General features: G+C 49.3%; 1 protein-coding gene across 1 annotated transcript in view; it reads right to left on the bottom strand.

Annotated features, from left to right (window-relative positions):
- Positions 1-1,354: 1,354 nt before the first annotated feature.
- Positions 1,355-12,797, bottom strand: part of LOC119440225 (uncharacterized) — a 43,066-nt gene continuing 31,623 nt past the window's right edge. Inside the window, exons 4-5 of the mRNA XM_049662820.1 lie at positions 10,817-10,910; positions 1,355-1,598 (exon numbers count right to left, since the gene is read on the bottom strand). Of these exons, the coding sequence (XP_049518777.1) occupies positions 1,355-1,598; positions 10,817-10,910 (338 nt within the window). The remainder of the gene's footprint in view (positions 1,599-10,816; positions 10,911-12,797) is intronic.

The following is a 12,797-nucleotide window of genomic DNA, read 5'->3' as shown; positions in this document are numbered from 1 at the left end:
GGCGTCGCCGGCGTCGGCTAGGCCTAGAGATAGCGTCGGCTCGGCCTATCTTGGAGCCGCGGGGTTGAGTGGAAAAACCGTGGTAAGACGCCTAAAAAGGGGGTAAACTTGCCGACCTTTGGTGTCCGCAGGTGCAGGGCAACTTCCTGAAGATGAGTGCACCAAAAGCAAGTCCAAAGTAGAGCACGTTCCGCCGAAAAACGGTCGCAAGGCCGGAGCCCATGCGAAGCACGTCCGCACAGCGTCCCGAATCAAGCGTTCTCACTCCCCGTGAAAGACGCGCCCCTCGCGCCCTTTCACTCGCACATACAGCGTTCGGCGCGCGACGATTTCATCTCCAAATGACGTCATACGGAACCTCACGGCGACGGCGACGGCGACGCCGACGGCAGAAATCTGCTTTTGAGTGTCCATATAATTGCTATCGCAATAATAAAGAAGGGAGGAAGGAAACAGATCAAAAGAAAAGTAACTATATAGGGGAAGGGCTCTGAATTTTTTAACAGCGAAGCTGTTTATGCCAGCCGTAATTTCTGGTTCGTTGCTCGTATCAAGAAACTGCCGCACCGAAGCCATGGAACCAGGAGGAGGAGGAGCTTACAGGAGCATCACCAGAGCACAAAGAACATGTCTTGAGAGCGTTCTTTATTTAGGCACGAGCTAGCGTGCTATCCGTACTGTGCATCACTGATGAGCAAACGCACTGTACAATCACTACTCATGTCCAATACACATATTGGCAGAATATATAGTTGATGTTCAAGATTGGGTTACTTTAGGTAATTGTAAATTCCAAAGGAAATAGCGCATGATTACGAGTGGTTGTGCAAATGTAGCAAACTATCGAAAAAAGAAAAAGAATGCGTTTCTTTATTCATAAATATACATTATACAAGAACGATACAAATGATAACTGAAATCGTGAGTGCTTCTTCGTGCCTCGAAAACGTGTGTGTTCAGAGAGAAATGAATCAATTCGCGTTTATGAAAGCCCTTATTACAGGTTTCAAAACAATTTTACTGACAACTAAAATAAACGACTGAGATACGTAAACAATCCATACGAGGATTTCTGCCATATTTTGAGATTGCGAGGAATGCGGATAATTCGAGACTCGCCAGAAATCTACAGACGTTTATCCATGGGCTTCACTGCCGGGGATTCTGCGAACTATTATACGATTGTGGTTCTGCATTATTCGTGCGCATCCACGTCAAAACATTACCAAAATGATTACATGCTGTATTGCAAATGTAAGTTTTTGGTTTTTAATTTGGTTATCAGTGCTGAGCACGTCTTAAGCGGTGGTAGCGGGCCCACTAACGCCGATCTGTGATCACATAAATGATGACATCACAACATGGACGGCGACGCCCTAATGGACGGCATGCTGGGTGCCACCAGTTCCAGCACGAACGGCCTGGTGCCCCCCCAGTGCGGCATCTCGGCCAGCCAGAAACACACGTCGCGCCAAGCCTGCCGTTCGGCCTCGTCAGCAGCGATGGCGAAACGTCCATCGTACGCCTGGACCAGCGTCCTGGTCAGCGCCTCCAGGTAGTCCATGTTGGTCCACGGGTGGAATCGCGAGAGGTCCTCGCTGCGCGGAGAACAAAAATGAATAGTGGCCAAGGCGCTCATGTGTTATGCTCAGAGTGAATGGTATATTTGCGGCCGGAAACAGCATTCAAATGCGCATGACAGTCGTTGCTTAAAATTCAGAAGATGTACTCTGGAACTGCCGAGTGGTGATTTTTCTCCTTAGAAGTAATGTGTGTAGAACTTGCGTTGCTGCAAAAAAGAAAGGAAAAAATTACCGCATATTCACGAAGTGAATGATGATGAGCGGGCGAAGCACCGGGGGATCATTCGGGTAAACCACAGCTACGGACGAGAGAGAAAGAGAGCGCGCGTCGGGAACGAACGCCCTTGTGCAATGCAGCGCCTCTAGCTACGGTCGACAGAGAAAAACGCCGGAAGCGTTCTCCGGAAGCCGAAAGCTGCCTTCCGGAACCAGAAGCGGAACCGGAAGTGGAAACAGAAGCGGAAGTCGGCTTCCGGTTCCGGCTTCCCCGGATCTTGACGTACATATATATATATATATATATATATATATATATATATATTATATGCCTATACATACATAAATAGCGGTCTCCATGCCAACCAGAGCTACAGACTACGAGGGACAAGGCTCGGCCCTAAGGTGCTTCGGCCCTAAAAAATATGGTGGATCCCTCTTTCATAGGAATCGGTAGAACACGAAACCGAAACGTGTCTTCGCAGAAGCTGTTGCATGTTTGCTTCGTCAACTCACAGTCCGCTGCAGCGAAAGGCGCACGATTTTCGGGGCGGCAACCATGTTGCAAGTTTGCTTAGCGCGCGGCAACCTGTTGGCGAGTGCCGTACTGCTGGCGAGTGGCTTCGGCGAAGGTGCGAGAAAAATACGCGACCTGGCTTCGCTGTGGCTACGGGAGCCATTCGGACTGCGACGCGCTCAGCGACAGGAATGCGAGCGGCAGAGTACGCACCGTGCGCCGCCAACGCTCTACGGCGTTCTCTTTCACGCTGGAGTGTCTCTCGCCGGAGCAAAGCGAGATTGATTCACCCGGCGACGTCGTTGCCTTTCTGCGCCGCTTAGAGCAGCAGTTGCCTTATGTGGTGCCATCGCAAGCGAAGCAGTAGGCGATGCACTGTGGATGCATGTTTACAGTGTACTAGAATTCTAGTACACTGTATGCATATTGAAACCACAATCCGTAGCCGACGAGGGGTCATAGGCTATAATCCGATGCGAAAGCCAAACCACAGAACACTTATATTATGGCCAAACCAAGTGCGGTAACTGCCTACACGGGGCCTCATACTCTGGCGTTGAAATCATTCGGCCACCATGGAAATCATGGGAAGTACATGGATTTGTCTGATGTTCGGGCTTGTGGATTTAGACGTCCTTGGGGCTTGGTTGATTGTGCTTCATATGCCTTCATTGTCATAAATTTCCGAGCAGTGTATACTTTTCGAAGTGCACAAGACGCTACGAACACGCACCATCGCTACTAATCACAACGGTTAAGCTTGGCGAGGTAGCCAAATCGAAACGCACCAAGCGTCTGAATGCACTGGCTTGCCCGTGATAAATTCACAAGGGCATTTTACGTCACGTGCCTAGGCGCTCGTCCGTGGCGTAATGGTTTGAAGATCGGGCTTCTCTTCCAGAGTACCTGTGTTCGAATCCTGCCATCGGACAATATTACTCATGTTTTATTGTATAATTATTGTGTGAAACTATGCATGAGGCTATTCTTGGTTGTTTATTCTATGGCTGCACCGTGTTGGACCCTCCACTGTGCTGTGACATAGCCTCCTATAGACTTCATGCCTGCCCATCGGCGCCGAGAACGCAGGGAACCGGTCGTCGCGCCTAGTGCCGTCACTCACCACCAGTTGGCGGTGCTACCCTAGAATAGAAATACAGGACGCTCAACGGCGGCGTGCGCTGTAGCATAATTATATATCACGCTATTTTTTTTTACCGGTGCCGATTCTATTGTTTTACAACATCTACGGGCGTTTAACGCCTACACAGAAGCGTACAGGCCGCCGCGCATTGCTTCTTCCAAAAGAAAAGAACAATAAAAGGAAAACCACAGCTCTTATCTGTACTATTATGAAGCTTCATTTTCCTTCTGCTTATTATTACATATGTTTTGTATGTCAGTGTGGAAAAAGAATAATGTCGGCTGTAATAACTCCACAACAAAAACTTTTATTGCCATCATTTGGATTTAAAGTTTGTGGAGCTTTCGTGACAGGGGCTTCTGTGAAAAAACTTTTGCGATGTCGTTCTTGTCCGTTATCTCCAGTGCAAAATTAGTGAATACAGGGCGGAAGAACTTTGTCACCATGATCTAAAACAGTATCTCGTGATGCTCAGGCACTGAACAATTCAATAGTTCACGCTCTCGCAGCACTTGAGCAGCATTCACGGCAGTCTCCCTCAGCGGCTGCTTAAAATTTCTTAGCTTAGCGAGCACTACTTCAACCTACTTGTGCGAAGAGTTCAGCACAACTACGAATTCGTCTGACCGATACAGCAGACGGCTTCTGCCTTGAAGCCTAATCAGAGAATCTGATGGCGCCGAGGGCTTGGGCTTTGTCAACAAACTGAGGCATTCTTTGCAAGACACCCGCTCATTAACAGCTTAACAGCTCTCGATAGGTATCCGCCAACCATCGCTAGTGCTGCACATTCTGGCGAACGAAGCGTTTCTTTGCGCCGGGTAATGTGGTTGAACAGCGCTGCTGTCGTCTCTTTGGGAAATTTTTTGGATAGTTCTGGCGTAGTGCTTACGCTCAGTTGCCGACGTAGCGACGGCCATGTGCTATCTTCCGTGTCCATCAAGTTGTTTGTCGATGTTGACGCAATGCCTGTCTTCAGAGACTTTTCTGTTCCGCACAAAACTGCCCGTGAGTCTGTCTGATCGTTGCTTCCAGCTGACCTCCTCAACCACCCAAAAAAAAAAAGATTCATTGGCGTCAGACGAGAGCTTTCTAGTCAGAACAAATCGAAAGTGCATCTCTCTCAGCAAGTATCTGACGCATTCCACGTTTGACACATTCAAACTTGGAGCCAATTCTCTGGAAATTCTTCATCGCTCGGGATTTCATTAAATGAGATGCCCGGGACCTTTCTCTTACTGTACGAGGTGCATCCAGGTCCACAACAATACACCATACTACTGGGTATCAACTCGCAAAGCGCCCTATCAAACCACTTAAAGTAGCACAACTCACTCGTGACCACAATGTCTTCTTTTCGGCCAGAAGGTTTTCATTTGCGCTGCTGCTAGACGTCCTCAATACGGAACCGACAGTGTCACCATAGCCACAGTCGTTCAATACCATGCCGCAGCTCACCGCGTCAATCCAAGGCAGAAGGCAAGTTTTTATTGCGATAGCAATTATATGGACACTCAAAAGCAGATTTCTGGCGTCGCCGTCGCCGTCGCCGTGAGGTTCCGTATGACGTCAATGGAGATGAAATCGTAGCCGCGCGCCGAACGCTGTATGTGCGAGTGAAAGGGCGCGAGGGACGCGCGCTTTCACGGGGAGTGAACGCACGGCGGAGAACAAACGCGCGTTCTGCGCTGTGCTCCCTTAAGGGCTGCAGAAGTAGGCGTCTCTTTCCTCCTCTACAATCACCGTATATGTAGAGCAAACGTGCCTTCTTCCGACGCGCGACAGGCCGTGGGGGAGGGGGGGGGGAGGGAAGGGAGGCGACGTTTAGCTGCGGCACCAAGTGCTTATTTATATCGGAGGCCCCGGCAACAGTCACCAACGCCGCACGCATTTTGAGCGAACGCGGGCAAAACGCCGACGGCGTCGACAACAGTTCTGCATGTTGCCGGTGCTGCTGCATGTCCAAGTTTATACAGCTGATAAAGCTGCTATCATTACTCCGTATAGCTCTCTTCAAATTTGCTATCGCAATTGATGCTTCGCCTTTCAGGTGAAACTGCGACAACTTTCTTTCCCAGCCGTGGGCTGCTGCAGAAAGGTGATCACCCAACAAACCAGCGAACCGTCGGCAGGCGAGGCAAATTAATAATGTCTCGATTTGACACTAATGAAGACGCGTACACGCAATTTTATTGCGATAGCAATTATATGGACACTCAAAAGCAGATTTCTGCCGTCGGCGTCGGCGTCGCCGTCGCCGTGAGGTTCCGTATGACGTCAATGGAGATGAAATCGTGGCCGCGCGCCGTCGAACGCTGTATGTGCGAGTGAAAGGGCGCGAGGGACGCGCTCTTTCACGGGGAGTGAACGCACGGCGGAGAACAAACGCGCGTTCTGCGCCGTGCTTCCTTAAGGGCTGCAGAAGTAGGCGTCTCTTTCCTCCTTTACAATCACCATATATGTAGAGCAAACGCGCCTTCTTCCGATGCGCGAGAGGCCGTGGGGGAGGGGGGGAAGGGGGAGGGAAGGGAGGCGACGTTTAGCTGCGGCACCAAGTGCCTATTTATATCAGAGGCTCCGGCAACAGTCACCAACGCCGCACGCATTTTGAGCGAACGCGGGCAAAATGCCGACGGCGTCGACAACAGTTCGGCGCGTTGCCGGTGCTGCTGCATGTCCAAGTTTATACAGCTGATAAAGCTAATATCATTACTCCGTATATCTCTCTACAAATTTGCTATCGCAATTGATGCTTCACCTTTCAGGTGAAACTGCGACAACTTTTTTCCCGCCCTTAACCATGCACGGCGGCTAGCGAACTACTCTGGGGTAGCAGCGCCCCTAGCGGGCGACCTGCGAGGAGGTCAGGAGAGGAGGTTGAACGGCGCTCCCGGAGTGATTGCGCATTCTGGCGCTGAGCCGTGCTCCCTCAAGGGCTGCAGAAGATAGCGCCAACCTTTCCCTTTCCCTCAAGAACCACTTATCATCATCATCATCATCATCATCATTGGCGCTGAGCCGTGCTCCCTCAAGGGCTGCAGAAGATAGCGCCAACCTTTCCCTTTCCCTCAAGAACCACTTATCGAGTGATTGCGCGGGCACAGAAAGTATATAGGAGGCTATGGCTGTGACTACCTCGGCGCTCCCTGTCGGCGCTCGTTAGTGTCACAATGCAGTGCTTCGCTTCACCGCTACATCACATCCATTGTCGGAAACCAGTCTTGAAACCCTGGATAATTCACTTCCTGTGAAAAAAGAAAAGCAAGAACGAAGATATACGAGAGAGCGGCGACGCGGTCACCTTTCTCCTGAAAAGCACATGTGTACCAATGTTTTTTTTTTTTATTGCGATAGCAATTATATGGACACTCAAAAGCAGATTTCTGCCGTCGGCGTCGCCGTCGCCGTCGCCGTGAGGTTCCGTATGACGTCAATGGAGATTAAATCGTCGCCCCGCGCCGAACGCTGTATGTGCGAGTGAAAGGGCGCGAGGGGCGCGCGCTTTCACGGGGAGTGAACGCATGGCGGAGAACAAACGCGCGTTCAGCGCCGTGCTCCCTTAAGGGCTGCAGAAGTAGGCGTCTCTTTCCTCCTTTACAATCACCATATATGTAGAGCAAACGCGCCTTCTTCCGATGCGCGAGAGGCCGTGGCGGAGGGGGGGGGAGGGGGAGGGAAGGGAGGTGACGTTTAGCTGCGGCACCAAGCGCCTATTTATATCAGAGGCTCCGGCAACAGTCACCAACGGCGCACGCATTTTGAGCGAACGCGGGCAAAACGCCGACGGCGTCGACAACAGTTCCGCGTGTTGCCGGTGCTGCTGCATGTACAAGTTTATACAGCTGATAAAGCTAATATCATTACTCCGTATAGCTCTCTAGCAATTTACTATCGCAATTGATGCTTCACCTTTCAGGTGAAACTGCGGCAACTTTTTTCAGTGACGAAATGAGTGTCTGCATTTACCTGTCGCGCTATTTTGAATTGAAATGAATTATAGGGTTTCACTTGCCAAAACCACGCTTTCATTATGAGGCACGCCGTAGTGGGGGACTCCGGAATAATTTTGACCACCAGGGGATTTTTAAACGTGCCCGCAATGCACGGGACATTGGCGTTTTCGAGCGATAGCTCTACCACTCCGAGTACAAACCCATAAAACGCCTGGTTCCCTAAATCTGACTTTCAAGCTCAGCCAACGGGAAACTCGGACTTCTCTCCGCCAAAAAGTCGGCCCCGCGAAATGTAGACGGCGTTATTGTGCCTCCACAAGTCGCCATTCGCCATTGCAGGACGTATGGGCTTCTATGGCACCTTTGCTACCATGCGTACATATGCCTTGCTCTAGTCGCCTGCCACGACCGGCGGTTGCTGCGCACGTCGCGTGGTCACCCATATCTCGAAAGCGATCTGCGATGCGCACAAGGAGCGCCGAGTGCTGGTAGTTTCGTATGAGCTCTGCTGTACGTTCATGTTGAAGTGATACGCAGCACGAAGGTGACACGAAAAATAGGTTACCCGAAAATAGGTGATCCATAGGTTACCCGAAAAATAGCGAGGGATTCTAGGATGCGCCGTCTGCTAGCTGTTTCCGGTTCGAGTCAACGCAGCCGCCGCCACCGCTTCGCTGTTGAAGTCCATTGACGCGCTTGCAGTACGTTCTTCTTTCCGGGGTTTTACGTTCCAAAACCAGTTCTGATTATAAGTGGAGGGCTCCGGATTAATTTTGACCACCTGGGGTTCTTTACCATGCACTACAACGCAAGCACACGGGTATTTTTGCATTTCGCTGCCATCAAAACGCGGCCGCTTCGGCCGGGATTCGATCCCACGATCTCGTGCTCAGCAGCGCAACGCCTTAGCTGACTGAGCCACTTGCGCTTGCAGTGCGGCTTTCTCCCACTCGAAGATTACCGTGTTGCAGGTGTCTAGCAAAGCCATCGCTGGCTGTTCAGCCGTTGGCTGCTCAAATTCAAGTGTTAAAGGTGAACTCATCTAACTACTGCCTTGCAGCAACTGCTGAGTCAGCTATGTACACGCATCAGAAGAATGGCTGCCACTTCCAAAACTGTAACAAGGCAGAGACCATCCGTGAACGAAACCAAAAATGAACGTACAGTGCCACTAATCAGGCTGTGATTAGCTGTGCAAGAGCCGACACGGAATGATTGCCCAATATATTTCTTTCTCTAACATTGACTCAGGCAGCCAGAACTATTTCTGTACTCGCATGCACACGTAGAGGTAATATGAAACGATGTTTTACGGCGCGAATTTAGGCGGGACACAGCGAGATACATACATATTACTCGTAACCAACTAGCCCACGTAAGTTCCTTGAACACAGGTAGTGGTAATGTGCAGCCGTAATATGTCGGCGATACGGCCATTCCGATACGATATCATATTGTTCACAAAAAAAAGCGAAAACGTCTAAATACTTATCACTTCAAATGAACCTCGGGTTTACGCTAGCTGCGCCATTGCTGACGATATCGGTTGCAGCGACGATCACAGGTCAGTATTTACCAGGCTGCTATAGCCATCGCCTCAGCACCCGATTTTTAAGTAATGCTTCCATAGGCTTGATAAATTATCGGATAAAGATAGCTTTTTCATCTGTCTGACTGACCCGCAGGCAGAGCAGTCAGTGAAGGCGCGTCCAAGCAGCGGCAAATGTCGTAGAGCTAAACCTGGCAGAAGCAAACAAGGCTGCTGAAACAAAAACCCTAGTTCGTTTATGAATAAAAGCGCATCCTTGCCTTTATTGGCTCGACATCGTCGCGCCCAGGGTCAACTGATACTTAGAAATCAGCTGAATGAATGGTACGATATTGCTGGTCGACAAAGCGGACGGAAAGCTTCGCACGACTGACAGTTGAAACCGCGCAGAAAAGCACGTGCGCCGGGCACGCCGCTGATGCCGCCGCGTCGTCTGTCGAACCGGAAGCTGCTAGCAGACGGCGCGCCCCACGATTCCCTGCGATTGCTGGTCTTACGGATCACCTATTCGCTCGCGGCAGCTGCCGCGCCCAGCAATGTCTGTGTGTTGTCTTGTGGGGCAATTGTAGATGAACGCCCGTGTGCTTGCGTTGTAGTGCACGTTAAAGAACCCCTGGTGGTCAAAATTAATCCAGAGGCCTCCACTACGGCGTGCCTCATAATCAGAACTGGTTTTGGCACGTAAAAACCCCGAAAGAAGAAGAAGCAATTGTAGATGCGGTAGTTGATGACGGCGCCGAGCAGCATCTGTGTCTTTTACAACGCAAGAAAAGCCGTGCTATCGCTCGACAAACTTAGTTTAACCGCGTTCAATCACGGCAAATGTTTTTTTTTCTTTTTTTGTGTCTGCATTTCGTCCCCATCGAAACGCGGCCGCTGCGGCCGGGATTTGATCCCGCGACGTGGTGCTTAGCAGCCATAGCCGCTAAGCCACCGCAGCGGGTTCGTGCTATTTTGATGACAGATTGTCGTCGCTGTGATGACATGGAAATGGCGTGGTACCAAAATATCGTGAATTTCGTGCTCCAGTGTACTCTTATAGGTGAATGCTTTCATGTTTTGCGACTGCACTTCTACATGAAACACTGACGTAAATTGCCACGATTATTTGTAGGCACAAAATAATGCTGCCTGCCTCTTCGGAATTTCTGTAGTAATCGTTGCAAGGACCTTTCCCTGCAGTGGAGAGAAATACAGGTTGATGATGATGATGAATTACAAGGACCGAGAGAGTGGTGGTTCTGAAAGAGCTGGCACTCATGCATCACAAATTACACGAGAGGGCAGAAATAAGTGTTTATGTGCGCTTGCATCATACTTATAGCCCTGCAGTTACTATGAAGTAAGCAATACTGAATGTATAATCTGAAAGTGGGCATTTATTTATCAACTTGGTATCTTCGAGCTCGCGCGTTTCAACATACTTCCCTGAGTTGACTTCATTTCAGCAGAACTTACATACTAGCTGCAAGTGGTTTACAAAGTTGGAAGCAAGAGTATTTGTTAGCAAATATTCCTGGCTGTAGCATCTCAGTGAACTATTATTAGTGATTACATGAAATCGTTACACCTCTTACAAGACACGTGAGTGTTCAGCCACCAATATGTCTGAAAAAGAAATATAACCAGCAAGGGCGTCTCGACGAACTTACCAATAATATAGCTTATTGTTCCTTCAAGCGGCACAAACGAGAGAAATTTTTACAAGGCGTAACTTTCCCAACTAAGCAAACTCAGTATGGTATATATTCCGAAACCTTGCGTAGGCGTGCCTACTTCAGTAGTTGAGCAAGACGCTACAAATACACCCAACTATGCAAGCGACTCGGTACAGATATGTCGTAGTAGCCTAACCTGATCAAATGATAGACCTCGGCAAACGTGGCCCCGAGCGCTTCCCTCTTGCTTGCAGGCAGTCTTGTCAGATCTGCATACAGCGGCTGGGAGTCTGAAACCGAAATGAGCATGGGAAGAGTATATATATATATATATGGTTCCAGAACCATGTATATATGCAAAAATTACCAGAACGCGCCGGGCGTCTGCTTATTTCTAACGCAACCGAAGTATCTTTTCAGGACGTTGTAACTATACTAATTGGCTCTGTATATATATACAGAGCCAATTAGCATAGTTACAACTTCTGAAAATATACTTCGGATGCGTTAGAAATAAGCAGACGCCCATCGCGTTCTGGTAATTTTTATGCATTAGAGATATGGAAACGTCTGTGCCCTAAGTCGTCAATGGAAATACACTAGGCTGTTATCACATATACCGTGCACCTTTATCAAGCCACAATGCCTAATGAAAGGTTGCGACATCATTCTTTACGTGCAGATGCTCAGCAGCACAAGCGATTTTTTTTCCGACTAGATTACGCTGTGACGCCTGTGCGCAAGTCTCGTGATAAATGGGTATTCGAAAACGCTTTGTTGTATAAAAATTGAGAAAAAAAGGTGGAAGGCGATTCAACCTCCACTTGACTTCAATGAAAGAAAGTCTTCCTGAGCGAGTTGGGGGCAAGAAAAGGGCGGACTCACTACGCACGTCATTCTTTTATGTCACACCTCACATGAGACTGGGAAGAACGTCGGACTGCTTAAATGATTTTACTTCACTGTCTCCGATATCGGCCGACATGTTTAGACTGCACGTACCCGCGGCAATGACCCAAATTTTGAAAATGACGAAACTTCGGGACCGGCCCTCATTTTTATACTACTCCACGTATACCCATAGGAACGAGCCATATTTTTTGACGGCACTGTTTTCAAGATCGGTCGGCCCACATTTTTTGGACTGAAAATACTGGTAGGAACGGTTTGCATTTCTAGACAGCCCTATCTCGGATTTCGGCCTACATTTTGAGGCTGCACATACCGGTGAGAACGGACCACATTTTTAGACAGCCCTATCTACGTGACCTGCCCGCATTTTTAAACTATAATACATAGCGGCGGGAACGTCTTGAGCCTGCACTACCTTCGGGATCCGCCCAGATTTATACTGCACATACCGGCGGGAACTGCCCGCATTTTTAACATGTGCATACCCACGAGACCGCCACTAACCATAGTATGAGCGCAGATTTTTCTAATGTACATACCCCAGAGGAATAGGTTTACACTGCAGTACCTTCGGGAGGGGGGGGGGGTGCTCATTTTTAGACTTCACAACCCTCGGGATAGGCCCACGCTTTAAGACGGCACTACCCACGGAATTGCTTCAGATGGCCCAACTTTTAGATGGCCCACTTTTTTAGGGCTACCCTATCTGCGAGATCAGCCCACTGAATGACACGAGAAACACACATTCCCGATACGGAAAGGTCGACGTAACGTTTCTCTAGGTGCAGGGAAACATACACTGCAGCACGCAACTTCCCCTCAGAGAATGTACATGCCATCAGACAGGCACAGCCGTGCATATAAAAAAAAAAAAAAAACAAAAAAAACATCACTTTGGCCTGTCCTCTTTGGGCGTTCCCTTTCTTCGTTTTGTCTTAGGGCATACGCCCTCTTGCTAATTATTCGTAATCGCTGCCATTCGTCTATCTTCTTCCCGAATTAACTAAAAATGTTTAGGGTATTCGGTTCATGTCCTTATTTGCGGCCCTCTTTTCTCCTTGGGGCAGATTCTGTCCTATAATGTACAGGGTCGGTACATAAGGACACATTTTTTGGCAGGTGATTGTTGAGCAGAGAAACATGCTTGAAGCTGAATCTCACCTACTGCTTCGCCAGCAGGCGTACCCGCGCTGCCGATAAGTCGACGAGCGAGACCTGGACGCCAACGTGTCGACAAGAAGCGAGGGGCCGTCCAGACAGAAAGG

This window comes from Dermacentor silvarum, chromosome 2 (genome assembly GCF_013339745.2).
Source record: "Dermacentor silvarum isolate Dsil-2018 chromosome 2, BIME_Dsil_1.4, whole genome shotgun sequence".
Taxonomy (NCBI): Eukaryota; Metazoa; Arthropoda; class Arachnida; order Ixodida; family Ixodidae; genus Dermacentor; species Dermacentor silvarum.
Note: the sequence above shows the minus strand (reverse complement) of the source record. Positions and strands in the feature narration are given on the sequence as shown.